This window comes from Dipodomys spectabilis, unplaced genomic scaffold (assembly GCF_019054845.1).
Source record: "Dipodomys spectabilis isolate Male_0828 unplaced genomic scaffold, ASM1905484v1 ptg000137l, whole genome shotgun sequence".
Taxonomy (NCBI): Eukaryota; Metazoa; Chordata; class Mammalia; order Rodentia; family Heteromyidae; genus Dipodomys; species Dipodomys spectabilis.
In genome coordinates, this window is record NW_024870814.1 from 9,431,034 (window position 1) to 9,443,133 (window position 12,100).

The 12,100-nt window shown below is 40.9% G+C and overlaps 1 gene segment (V, D, J or C); it reads right to left on the minus strand.

The window, feature by feature from the left end:
- Positions 1–9,226: 9,226 nt before the first annotated feature.
- LOC122116703 lies at positions 9,227–9,771 on the minus strand. The segment is given in 2 exon segments: positions 9,227–9,573; positions 9,692–9,771. Coding segments are annotated over 2 exon segments (366 nt in total).
- Between the last annotated feature and the right edge of the window lie 2,329 nt (positions 9,772–12,100).

The following is a 12,100-nucleotide window of genomic DNA, read 5'->3' on the forward strand; positions in this document are numbered from 1 at the left end:
CATCATTTGACCCTAAACTTTGAAATTACTATAAGAGAGAGTAGGAGAAACACTAGAATTCATTGATATCAGCAGAAAGTTTTAGGATAGAGTTTCAAAGGCATACCAGATAGGAGAGAAACTTGATAAATGGGATTGGATCAAACTAAAAATTTTCTGCACAGCAAAGGACATTGTTACTAAACTAGAAAGATAGCCAACAGACTATGAGAATATCTTTACCAGCAATACATCGACAAAGCCTAATATCCAAACTATCCAATGAACTTAAGAAACTACTCCCTCCCAAAACTAGTAAATCAGTTAGTTAATGGGCAAAGAGCTAAGAAGAGATAACTTAGAAGATGAGGTAAGAATGGCAAAGGAACACATAAGGAAATGCTCTTCATACCTGTCCATAGAGGATATGAAAAATAAAAACAACTCCTAGATTCCATCTCACTCCAGTTAAGATTGGCAAACATCATGAATTCAAATAACAAATGTTGGCAGGGATGTGGAAGAAAAGGAATCTTATTGCACTGTTGGTGGGAGTGTAAACTACACAATCATTCTGGAACAGGCTGGAGGTTCCTCACAAAATGAAACATAGGTCTTCCTTGAAACCCAGTTATACCACTCTGCATCTGCCCTGAACATCACAAGCCAGGATACTATATAGACACTTGCACATCCATGTTCATTGCCACACTATTCAAAATACCCAAGTTGTGGAAAAAGCTGAGATGCCCTACAATAGATAAACAGTTGAAATGTGTTTCCTATTCAAAAAGGAATTGTAACCTGTTGCAACAATGAGAAGTACAAAATGTCATGTCAAAACCAGCTTTACAATGTCGGTGGGGGGGTGGGGTGGGGGGGTATGATTGGGTGGGTGGGAGGGGGGAGGCTGGGAAGGGAGGTGAAGGGTAAACAAAGGAGGAGGCTGCAATGCTTGGTAAGAAATGTATGCATTATCCTTCCCATGTAATTGTAACCCCTCTGTACAGTATGTTCTCAAATAAAATAAAATAAAATTTAAAAAAAAAAAAAAAAAAGGAATTGTACATAATCATTAGAAAAAAAATGATGTCATTTGCCTGGAAATGGATGGACCTAGGCCAAATCCTGTTGTGTGGTATGCCAAGCTCAGAGAGAGAAGTAGTGCATGTTTTGTTTCATGGGAGGAGTCTATATCTAAAATATAAGTCTCTAGGCATTTACACAAAGTGAGACTGAAGGAGGATATTCTTATAAGAGGAACAGAAAGACACAATGACTGTGTACTTATTTTTACTTGAAACATATATTTTTTTATTGTAAATATATTGTACAGAGCGATTACATTTGCATGAGCAAGGTAATGTGCCCATTTCCTATCCAGTATTATAATGAGCTCATTTCCTATCTTGCATTGTTAACGCTTATTATTTCCCCTACTATCCCTTTCCCTCCCCACCTCTCCAACTCTTCCAACCACCCCCTGAGCAAAGTTGCAAAGTTCATTTTCAACATAGTGTATTGTACATCTCATTGTTACAATGGGTCATCCTGTATCCATATTTCTGACCACACAAAATAACATTTATAAAAAGGAACTCAAAAACATGGAAATAAGACATATTTTCTTTATTACTGTGTTTATTTTCTTGTCTTGTTTGTTTGTTAGTTCATATATCTTTGGAGGGTAAGGAGAGTCACAGAAATGTAGGCACAAAAGGTGAACAAATGCAGCAATGGTACTCATGGACACTATGTTGAAAATGAACCACAAAACTTGTGGATGGTCCTTTATGGAGGAAGCTTTTGAGAAACTAGGAACTCATGGAACATTCCTCAATATATTAAAAAGCTATATATAACAAACCTACAGTCAGCATTATACTAAATGGTGAACAGTTAAAATGATATCCTCTAAAGATTATAACAAGGCAGTCTGTTCTCTCCTCTTTCTTCATAATAAAGGATTGGGAGGATTAACAATGTGAAAATGGCAATACTTCCAAGATCTATCTAAAATTCAATGCAATACCCATCAAAATCCCAACATTTTTCAATCAACAAGAAGAAGCAATGCAAAATTTCATGTGGAATAATAGAAAACCTGAATAGCTAAAGCAACTCTTAGCAGGAAGAACACTGCTGGAGGAATATCAATACTTCAAACTCTATTATAAAGCTGTACTTAAAAAAACAGCTTGGTACTGGCACATGAACAGGTTTGTAGAACAATGGAATACAATTGAAGACCCAGAAAGGAACTCCCAGACCCATGGCCACCTAATCTTTGGTAAGGTAACCAAAAACAAAGGATGGAAGAATGACAGTCTCTTCAACAAATGGTGCTGTCAGAACTGGCTCTATATGTGCAGAAACATGAAACTGAATTTAAGTCCTTATATATCACCCTGAACCAGAATTCACTCCAAATGGATCAAAGACCTTGAGATTCAAACCCCAGTACTACCAATTATACCAGCTTCATGGTATATTTGTGTGAGTTTCATGCCACTTCACCTATTGTAATGGTTGGTTACAGTCCTGTTTTTGCAATGTTTCACATGTCTTCCAATCTTCAGCTTACTTTACAAGAACTTCCTCTGACCTTTGATCATACATACTCAAATTTTTCAGCCTATGGTCTCCTCTGCACATTGTCAAAATTTGTCTTAGGAAAGAGCGAATTTCATCCTGCTCTCTTTTAACTCTTACTCCTAATCCTCCTTCCAACACGATTGTATTATTTTTGTTACTTGTGTGGCTTGAACACTTTGCCTGGGCACTGTCCCTATGCTCTTTAGCTGTTCAGCTCAAGACAAGCACTCTACCACTTCCTGTTTTCTGGTTTATTGGAGATAAGAGTCTCCTGGACTTTGCTGCCTGGAATGGCTTTAAACTGTGATCCTCAAATAAGCCTCCAGAGTAGCTTGGATTACAGACCTGAGCCACCTGCTCCCAGCTCTATGATTGTATTTTTTACTGCTGTTGTTGGAAGTGGGTCTTGAATTAAGGGTCTGAGTGTTGTCCCTCAGCTAGTACTCTACCAGTTGTGCATCAGCTCAATTTCTATTGACTTTAATACAGTAGGTTTATCTGTAAAATTCACAATCCTAACAATATTAGAAACAAGATAATATGAGTATATTAAAATACTTCTAAAAGTCAACATCTATTCACAATATTCAAAAGCTACTAGTGTCTAAGTAAGACAGAAATAATGAAAAAATACACCAAAGTGGTTTGAAATATATGTAAAAAATCGATAAGTATCATAATAAGTGGTGAAATATTTTAACATTTTCCCCATCAAATTATTTTAAATGTTGAAATATTTAATATCATATCCTCACATACAAAATTATACAGGATGGTCTCCTCCAAATTCTATAAAGCAAGAGGTAAAAGAAGACATTAAATTTGAAGTGAAGCAGCCAGGAATCTTTTTCGCTAATGAAATTTGTACGAATATATTAAAAATGATTAAAATAAATCACAGGATATGATAACTTAGTAGAGTTTATGCAAACACAGTGAATAGAAAAAATATCTCTTTTAGATGAAAGAAGACAGAGCTACTCATATGTATTTCCATTGTCATAAATTGGAGAACAACATCATTTTAAACTTTCTCTAGGTTGAAACATAGAATCAAACCATGCAAAATTAAAATTCCCTAAAACATATTTAAAGTAGAAAAGGTAAATCTAGAGTTTCTATGCCAATTTAAGACACTCAGGATAGCACTGAAAGTAATAAGCTCAGAAATTTGCCCTTATGTTTTCCAAGTTTATTTTCATTTTTTTCTTACAGCGTCATGTTTAAGTCAGTGTACATGCAGTAGGTACAAACAGAAAAATAGTCAAGTTGACAGCTCAAACAGGAAATACACATCTTCTGGCCCATGGAATTGTAAGTCCTCTGTGCAGCTCCTTAATAATAACAATAAAAATGTCAGGATCCAAGTACTGAAGGCTCATTTCTTCAATCCTAGCAACTCATGTGGTAAGATCTGAGGACTGATGTTGGAAGCCAGCCTGTATAGAAGAGTCTACGAGACAATTATATCCAGCTAAGCATATAAAAATTCAGAAGTGGAGCTGTGGATCAAGTGGTAGAATGCTAACTTTGAACACAAAAAAGCTCAAGGAAGAAGCAGGGTCTTTACTTGAGTTCCAGCCCAAGGACTAGAATGAAAATGAAAACAAACCAAGAAGAAAAGGAGTAAGGAAGTGGATCCACTAGTGTACAACCTGGTCATTTCTAACAAAAGAATGGAGTGGGGATACATCTGTGTAATTATTGTTTTGCTGTGCTGTGCAGATTCTTCTAATCATTTACTTGTGGAAGCCACCAGTATTTCCTGTGGAGGTTTTGCATGATGAATCCTACTGAACATGGACAGTTAGAAGAGACTACATTAGAATTACTGAAAACTGCAGGCATATGCTAGGGCAGAGGCAACGAATGGAGGATCACCTGTCAAGATCAATTTAAAAGCAGTTGAGAACATTAGTACTCACCCCTAGGTTTCTAGATAGGGAAAGGACCTAGATAAGAAGGCCTCCAGTTTCACAAGTAGATGATCTGGGTATGAGGGACACCAGAGAATACTTCAGTTCTGTATTTAGCTTCACTCAATAACATAAGCCAGTTTTTGGAATGGATATTGGCTCATAATTTTGTCTATTAAAAAGAAACACTACTTGCAGGGAGCCGGGACAAACGCCATTACAAGATGGCGCCCACTTCCTTTCAGCTTAGAGGTAAACGACTCCATATTAGGCAAGTGCTTGGCGGGGCTGCGAGTCCCTAGCTTTGCGCATGCGCCATCATTGTAAATCCTGAGCCAATCCCGTGGCACCTGGTGACGGTAGAAGGCGGACAGCCAATCCTGAAGCGACCCGTGTTCCAAACCCTATATAAGCGGCTGCATTTCCTTGCTCGCTCTCTTGCGCTCAAGCTCTCCCTTCAACTAAAAGGCTCTCCAATAAAGTGTGATCTGAGAAGACTCCTGGTGTGGTGGTCGTTCTTCCTCGCTGGCCGAGAAGGCGTTCGCCGCAAGTGGTGCCGAAACCCGGGACCTGCGCAAGAGGTCGAACAGGAGCCAGAACTCAACACACGGAGAGGAGACGTCGGTAAGTATCCCTAGGTATGCTGTTTTTTACTATGGACTATTGGTTGTTTGCATTGCTGCTTCCTTTGTGGTTTGTCTTTCTGGTGGTTTTCTGTGCCTGTCTGCGTTGTGGGGATGACCACAAAGAGGGGGTCTCAAGGAGACCCCTGTACCCTTCATTGAAGGAATTTTCAAACCGGTTCTCAGCCCTGCATGTGGAAGGGCAGGACCAAGAACGCAGTGATCCTGTGAGTGACTCAGAGGAAGAAATGTTAGAGGAGGAGGGAGAGCAGCTCGATCCAGCTGATAATGAAGACTTAGAAGAGGCTGCGGCTGAGTATGAGGCAGACAGATATGGGGGGTGGCGTCCCCAAACGATAAGAGTACCGCAGCAGCCAGAAAGGAGGAAAGGAGCTGGCCCTCACCCGTCGGCCCCCTCCCCCGCCGTACCCGCCGGCGGGGCGGAGTCACTTTATAAAAGGGAGCACCTGGTCGCGGCTGGCGGCCGCCTTTCCAGTTTTTGAAAATACTCTTTGGCAAATTGCTCAGCTTGGCTGTCAATGGAAGTATGAGGAACTATGTGTGACAAGCATTCAATATGATAATTTTACCCGAGCTGCAAATTTGTCTAAACAATTGTCAAGTTATCTTTTAGGTAATTGGACTGGCGAGTTTGATGAGATGCTGGAGCAGCTGTGGATTGCCATTGTGATTGTTAATTCAACGCGAATGGATCCCGGATTTGTGGAGGGGCTCCAGTCCTGGATTTCCTCCGCTGTTTCCTGGTTTAAGGAGTGGGTGGGAGTTGGAATGTTTTTAGCCTGCTGCTTGGGCGGATGCGTGGTCTGCCTATGGTTGGTCTGTCGCCTTCGAGCCCAAACCAGTAGGGACAAAGTTGTTATTTCGCAAGCATTAGCCGCCTTGGAGAGTGGATCCTCACCCCAAATTTGGCTGTTGGCCCTGAGAGGTCATTAAGCCTTATCATTTCGCATAGCCCTAGCACCCCGAGGGATCTGGGGATCCCATTGCACCGGGACGGGTATGTGACTGATAACTTGGAACAGGGTGTAAGGCAAACGCACTGCACTTGGGCAAACGCACTGCACATGGGAATCACTTCCTGGCGTAAGCCCAAGAAGAGCATGTTGGGTTGCAAGTGGGTTGATGCCCAAGATCCCACCTCTGCAAAAAAGGCATCGGACGGGCCTGGTCGTCACTGGGGGAAGCGCGCCCCTCAGGTGAAGACCAGTGCAAGGTCCTCTCATTAATGTTTTAGACAGAGGCCCAACCTCTACTCTTACCTGTTACCAAAACAAAAAGGGGGAACTGCAGGGAGCCGGGACAAACGCCATTACAAGATGGCGCCCACTTCCTTTCAGCTTAGAGGTAAACGACTCCATATTAGGCAAGTGCTTGGCGGGGCTGCGAGTCCCTAGCTTTGCGCATGCGCCATCATTGTAAATCCTGAGCCAATCCCGTGGCACCTGGTGACGGTAGAAGGCGGACAGCCGAAGCGACCCGTGTTCCAAACCCTATATAAGCGGCTGCATTTCCTTGCTCGCTCTCTTGCGCTCAAGCTCTCCCTTCAACTAAAAGGCTCTCCAATAAAGTGTGATCTGAGAAGACTCCTGGTGTGGTGGTCGTTCTTCCTCGCTGGCCGAGAAGGCGTTCGCCGCAACTACTTGCTTGAATTAACTAACATGTCTCAATTTTGCAAAAGAACCCCAAATAACACTCTCAAAGTTTCCTCCCTTGTTATGGTTTGTGTGCTCTATATGATCAGGAGAGGCATTGACAAGTGTGTACTGCTGCAGACAGAGAGGTAGAGTACAGGGAATTCTGCCAAGATGATTCTACTAAAATCTTCAAGTGACCTTCAGAATCTGGATGTATCAGGGAAGCTGTGTCATCAGCTGGAGGCACCACAAAGGGCAGTTGGGACAGCTTAGCCTCTCATCTCTACTTCCCTGGGAACTTAATGTTATGGCTTGTATCACCGTGAGTAGCTACTATGCTGTTGACAGTAATAAGTGGGGAAATCTTCAGGTTGCAGGTTGCTTATGGTGAGAGTAAACTCTGTCCCAGATCCACTGTCCTTGAATCAGGAAGGTACCAGGATGGTAATTACTTTGCAACATACATGAGGAGTTTAGGAGCTTTCCCTGATTTCTGCTGAAACCAGTCAAAAGAAATGCTAATACCCTCACTGGCCCTGTAAGCCTTGGAAATTCTGTCTCCCAGACATGTAGACAGAAAGGATAGAGACTGGTCATTTGGATGTCACATCTGGCTCCTGGCAGTGGAAACAGAAAACAAATACCCTCCTTGATAATCATGTTACAAGAGGCCTTTCTTGCAGTACCAGAGAGCCCCTACTGTACTAGGCTGAGTAAATCCCCAGCATTGTTCTTCCTTACCTGGAAGCAAGAGCAACAGGAGCCCCTGAAGCTGAGCAGGGACCTTCTTTTCCATGCTGGGTGCTGACTGGGAGTGACTCCTGAACAGAGTGTGAGCAGACTATGAAGTACTCAGGGCAGTGGACTGTGCTCTGGGCACATGCAAATCAGCTGGGGCTGGGCAGAGCTGGGCACATCTGCAGGATTGGCTCAACTCAGTGAATCACCACAGGCCTAGCATCCACAGGTTTCCTAGACTAGAAAAGAGGAACATGAATTTGCCTGAAGAGTATGTGGAGATGATTTGATGGTAGAAGACACTTTTATGACTATTTTCAAAATGTATAATTCACAGAAGCAACAGAGGTAATAGAGTATTTGATAAATATATTGAAACATCCTGTTTCTTAGATCTTTTATTCACTCTCAATCATCCTTTCAGGAAAAAAAAATAACTCTTTTTTCATTATGAAGTACTTATGCATTGAAACTTATCTTACTTTCTCTCTTTTACTTTTTTCTTTTCCTTTCCTTTCCTTTCCTCTCCTCTCCTTTCCTTTCCTTTTTATTTTTTTGGTTGTGGGGCTTGGACTCTCGGCCTGGACACTGTCCCTCAGCTCTTCAGCTCAAGGCAAACACTCTACCACTGGAGTCACTGTGCCACTTCCAGTTTCTGGTGATTTATTAGAGATAAGAGTCTCAAGGACTTTCCAGCCCAGGTTGACTTTGAACCACAATCCTCAGATCTCAGCCTCATGAGTAGCTAGAATTGCAAGTTTGAGTCATAGAAGGAAAAGAAATCTTAACCCAATAATTTATTTTCCTTTATTTGTATTGTAATATTGTTTTGCATCTGATTTGCTTTATCAAGAAATTATTTGAGTTGTTGCCATGTAAGATCATGAACAACTTGTGATGTTTCATACAATTTCCAGCTTCTGATAGTTTTCTGCAAAAAGAATTAATGGATTTTGTTACTTTTTTTAAACGTTCATAATCCCAGATTGCTAGAAACAACTTACAATCAAATTTAAGTGATTCTTAAAACTATAACTTAGGTGGATTATTTCTGACAGTTGAGGAAAATTGACCATTGTTGACAGTCAGTTATCTCAATACATCATTATGATCATTATGATTGTGTGTGGAAGCTCAAATCCCTGTTCCTTCCCTTCTTTCCTAAAGAGTTCATCATAGGTCATCCTTTGATTAGATTTGGTGAACTGGGTGACTTGTATAATTCTTCACCTAAGCAGGCTGACATCTGATCAGAAGTGAGGCCTGGAGAATTCCCCTGGAGAGGCAGTTGGGTCAGGTGAGCACAGCAACCGCTCACCCTGGCTTTTTCCACAGGGTGGAGAATCACAGGATCATGTGCTCAAAACCCTAGGACAGCCTCACTGAACCAGAGAATGCCACACTCCTCCTTCCAACTTCTCTGATGACCTAGGAGTTAACAACCTAATGATTAGACTCATTTTCTGTATTAAAACAATTCCTTCCTAGACATACTTGTCTGGCTTCAGTTTTACTGTGTGAAGCAGAAAAGATGACTTTATATGAGAAGAGACATGACCATGTGTATGCATCTGGGAGAGAGGAGGAAAGAAAGGACTAAGATTCAGAGGAGCCTTCACATTACACTGAAAACCTTTAAAAGTGTTCACAGAAGTGCTACATCTGAGAAACTCTATCAGCAGATGAAGGCACCAGGAGCAGCAGCTGGGCAGCCCAGCCTTTCACTTCTGCTTCCCTGGGAGGTTTATGTTATGGCTTATATCACTGTGGGAGGTAAACTATTCTGCTGTTGACAGTAATAAGTGGCAAAATCCTCAGACTGCAAGCTGCTGATTGTGAGAGTGAACTCTGTCCCAGATTGACTCCCACTGAACCTTGATGGAATTCCAGAGGCTAAATTCTTTGCATTATAGATCAGAAGCTTTGGAGCATTCCCTGGTTTCTGCTGATACCAGTGTAAATAATCGCTAATGCCCTGACTGGCCCGGCAAGTGATGGAGACTTTGTCTCCTGGAGATGTAGACAGGAAGGATGGAGACTGGGTCATCTGGACGTCACATCTGAAACCTGCCATTGGAAACATAGACACAAATATCCACACTGTTAGTCATGTGATAGGAGGCCTTCCCTGAAGACCCAGGCAGCACTGAACACACAGGATGGGAGGATTGCTGTCCTTCCTTACCTGGGAGCCAGAGCAGCAGGAGCCCCAGGAGCTGAGCAGGGGTCCTCATGTCCATGCTGTCTGCTGATTGAGACTGTCTGCTGCACAGGGTGTGAGCAGCCTATTATGAAGTCATTGGGGCAGTAGGGTGTATCTGAGCATATGCAAATCAGCAATAGTGGGTAAAACTGGGAATAGCTATAGGATCAGCTCAACTCAGGAAATCCTCATATTTCCATTGTGCCTACATATCTTAATTTAGTCCAGATGTGTTTCACACATACAGCAGAAGCTGTGATGAGTCTACTGTCCTTTGAATAGATCTCTTGGTACATTCAGGGATGATGACCATTTCTCTTGAGTTTATCAATCTTTGTGTCATGGCACTTGAAAGGGAGAAGAGTAAAGAAATATTTTTGTGCTTCATAATTAGAATATGCAGAGAAGTGAAGATATAGAAAGAATAGAATTTGTTGATATTTTAACTCATTTAATATGTCAATGCATTTAACATCTCATTGACATACCAAGAGATATATAATGTGTTAAATTTTCAACCAATTCATACTTCAGACTCTCCTAAATCACACATATACACAAAGTAAAATGTGATTCTTCCCAAGAACAGGTATAAAGGCTGAGTCCAAATCTTCCTTATTGACTTTACTGCATAAAGGAAAATTTTTTCTTTATAGGAAAATTTTCAAAGCAAAGGAAAAAAACTATATCAAGCATTTTAGTAAGAATATCCTGTGGTTAGATGGCTAGAGGGCTGAAACAAAAGTATGTTGCTACTAGAAAAGTTCAACATTTCTTCTGTTTTTGTGATTTGCCATGTCACCAGATACAAGTTTTACCTGGACTTACAGTTCCATATTATCCAAGAACTACAGCACATTCATATATCCATTGCCCTCTGATCACTCCACATCAAATTCAGGGCAAATCACTTACTGTCAAATTCCCTAGTCCTCATGTATCTCTTTCTTGTTACATGTGTCTAATTTTCTGAAACTATCTGGAGAATGGAGAGGCTCATCCATACTTCTTACACCCAGCTGGTCAGGAATGGGCAACTTTAAGGGTGAAGAAAAGATAGATGTTTTAAAGATTTAAAGCATTGTGACACATTTTAAATATCACTTTGTTTCTCAATTGATCCAGGTGTGACAGTGGGAGGCACAGATATCTCGGTGAAATTCTTGAAGTTGTTGGGATAGAAGATAGGCCTTCTGGATGATAATGAAGGCAAATTTGTAATGATTTCAATGAGACTGCTAAATTTGACAATTTTGGAAATGAGGGCTATTACTTTAATTCTAATGACTTTCACTTATTGCAAATTGGAAACAAGTTGAAGACAGGACCAAAACTAATGTCACACTGCCTCAGTGGTACTGTGCTTTTATTCTGGGCCTGGGAAGAGAAAAGCGCCAGATCTGAGAAGGGTTGAGATCTATTTGACCTATGTGACCATTAAATGTATTTTCAACTGCTATTCAGCCTTAATTGCCTTACTTGGTGTTTGTAGGAACTTGTTTTTGAACGTGATGTTTCTCTGAATAACATCTTAATGGCCAAATAAATTGTTAAGGCCTTTCTAGAGAAATCCTTGAAATCTCAATGGGGTTTGCAAATATTCCTGGGCTGTATAATTCATAAACAAATGATAGTTACAGTTCTATCTGGATTTCAACTTAAATCGATTTATAATCTCTGGGCTTCAGTGTAGTGTCTGGCTAGTTGTCAAGGAAGAAGGGGACAACTTATACCCCTTCCCAAACTAAAGTAATCCTTGAATTTAAGATTCAGAGAATATTTGTAAAAACTAAAGCCAAACTCATTCTTCCATATTATGATGAACACAAAGTCAGAGGTTGAAAGTGCATTGCCAGACTAACTAAAGTAAAAACATGCTACCCTGCCTGAAAAACAAAAGCAGATGAGGAATGACTCATGTGACAGAGTAATTATGTAGCAGACAGCAAGTTTTGAGTTTCAATCTCCATAGCACGAAAAATAAAAATTCTGCATGTTGTCAATCCATTTGGCAAACAGGCAATATCCTATCACTGCCACAGTCTGCACATAATTCCAATCTCCAGTTTTCAGTTGGTGTTTATTTGTTTGTTCCCATGTATATTAGTAAAGAGATGACCCAGGTCCCAGCTTTGCTTTAGGTATCTATAGGTGGGAGTTTGTATATCTTGTGTTTTGATGGGATCTGGCTATAAAGAATCCAGCCAGAATCTTGTTGCAGGGAGAATGTAAAGTTCTATACTCTTTTTACCTAGATTATCAGGCAATTTTGGTATCTCGGTATTCAATATATTTGTGCTCACTTCCATCAGACGTTTTGTGTCTCACCGTCATCTTGAAGCAAGAGAGGAGACCTCTGCCTATACACCAAATGAACACCATATCAGGAAT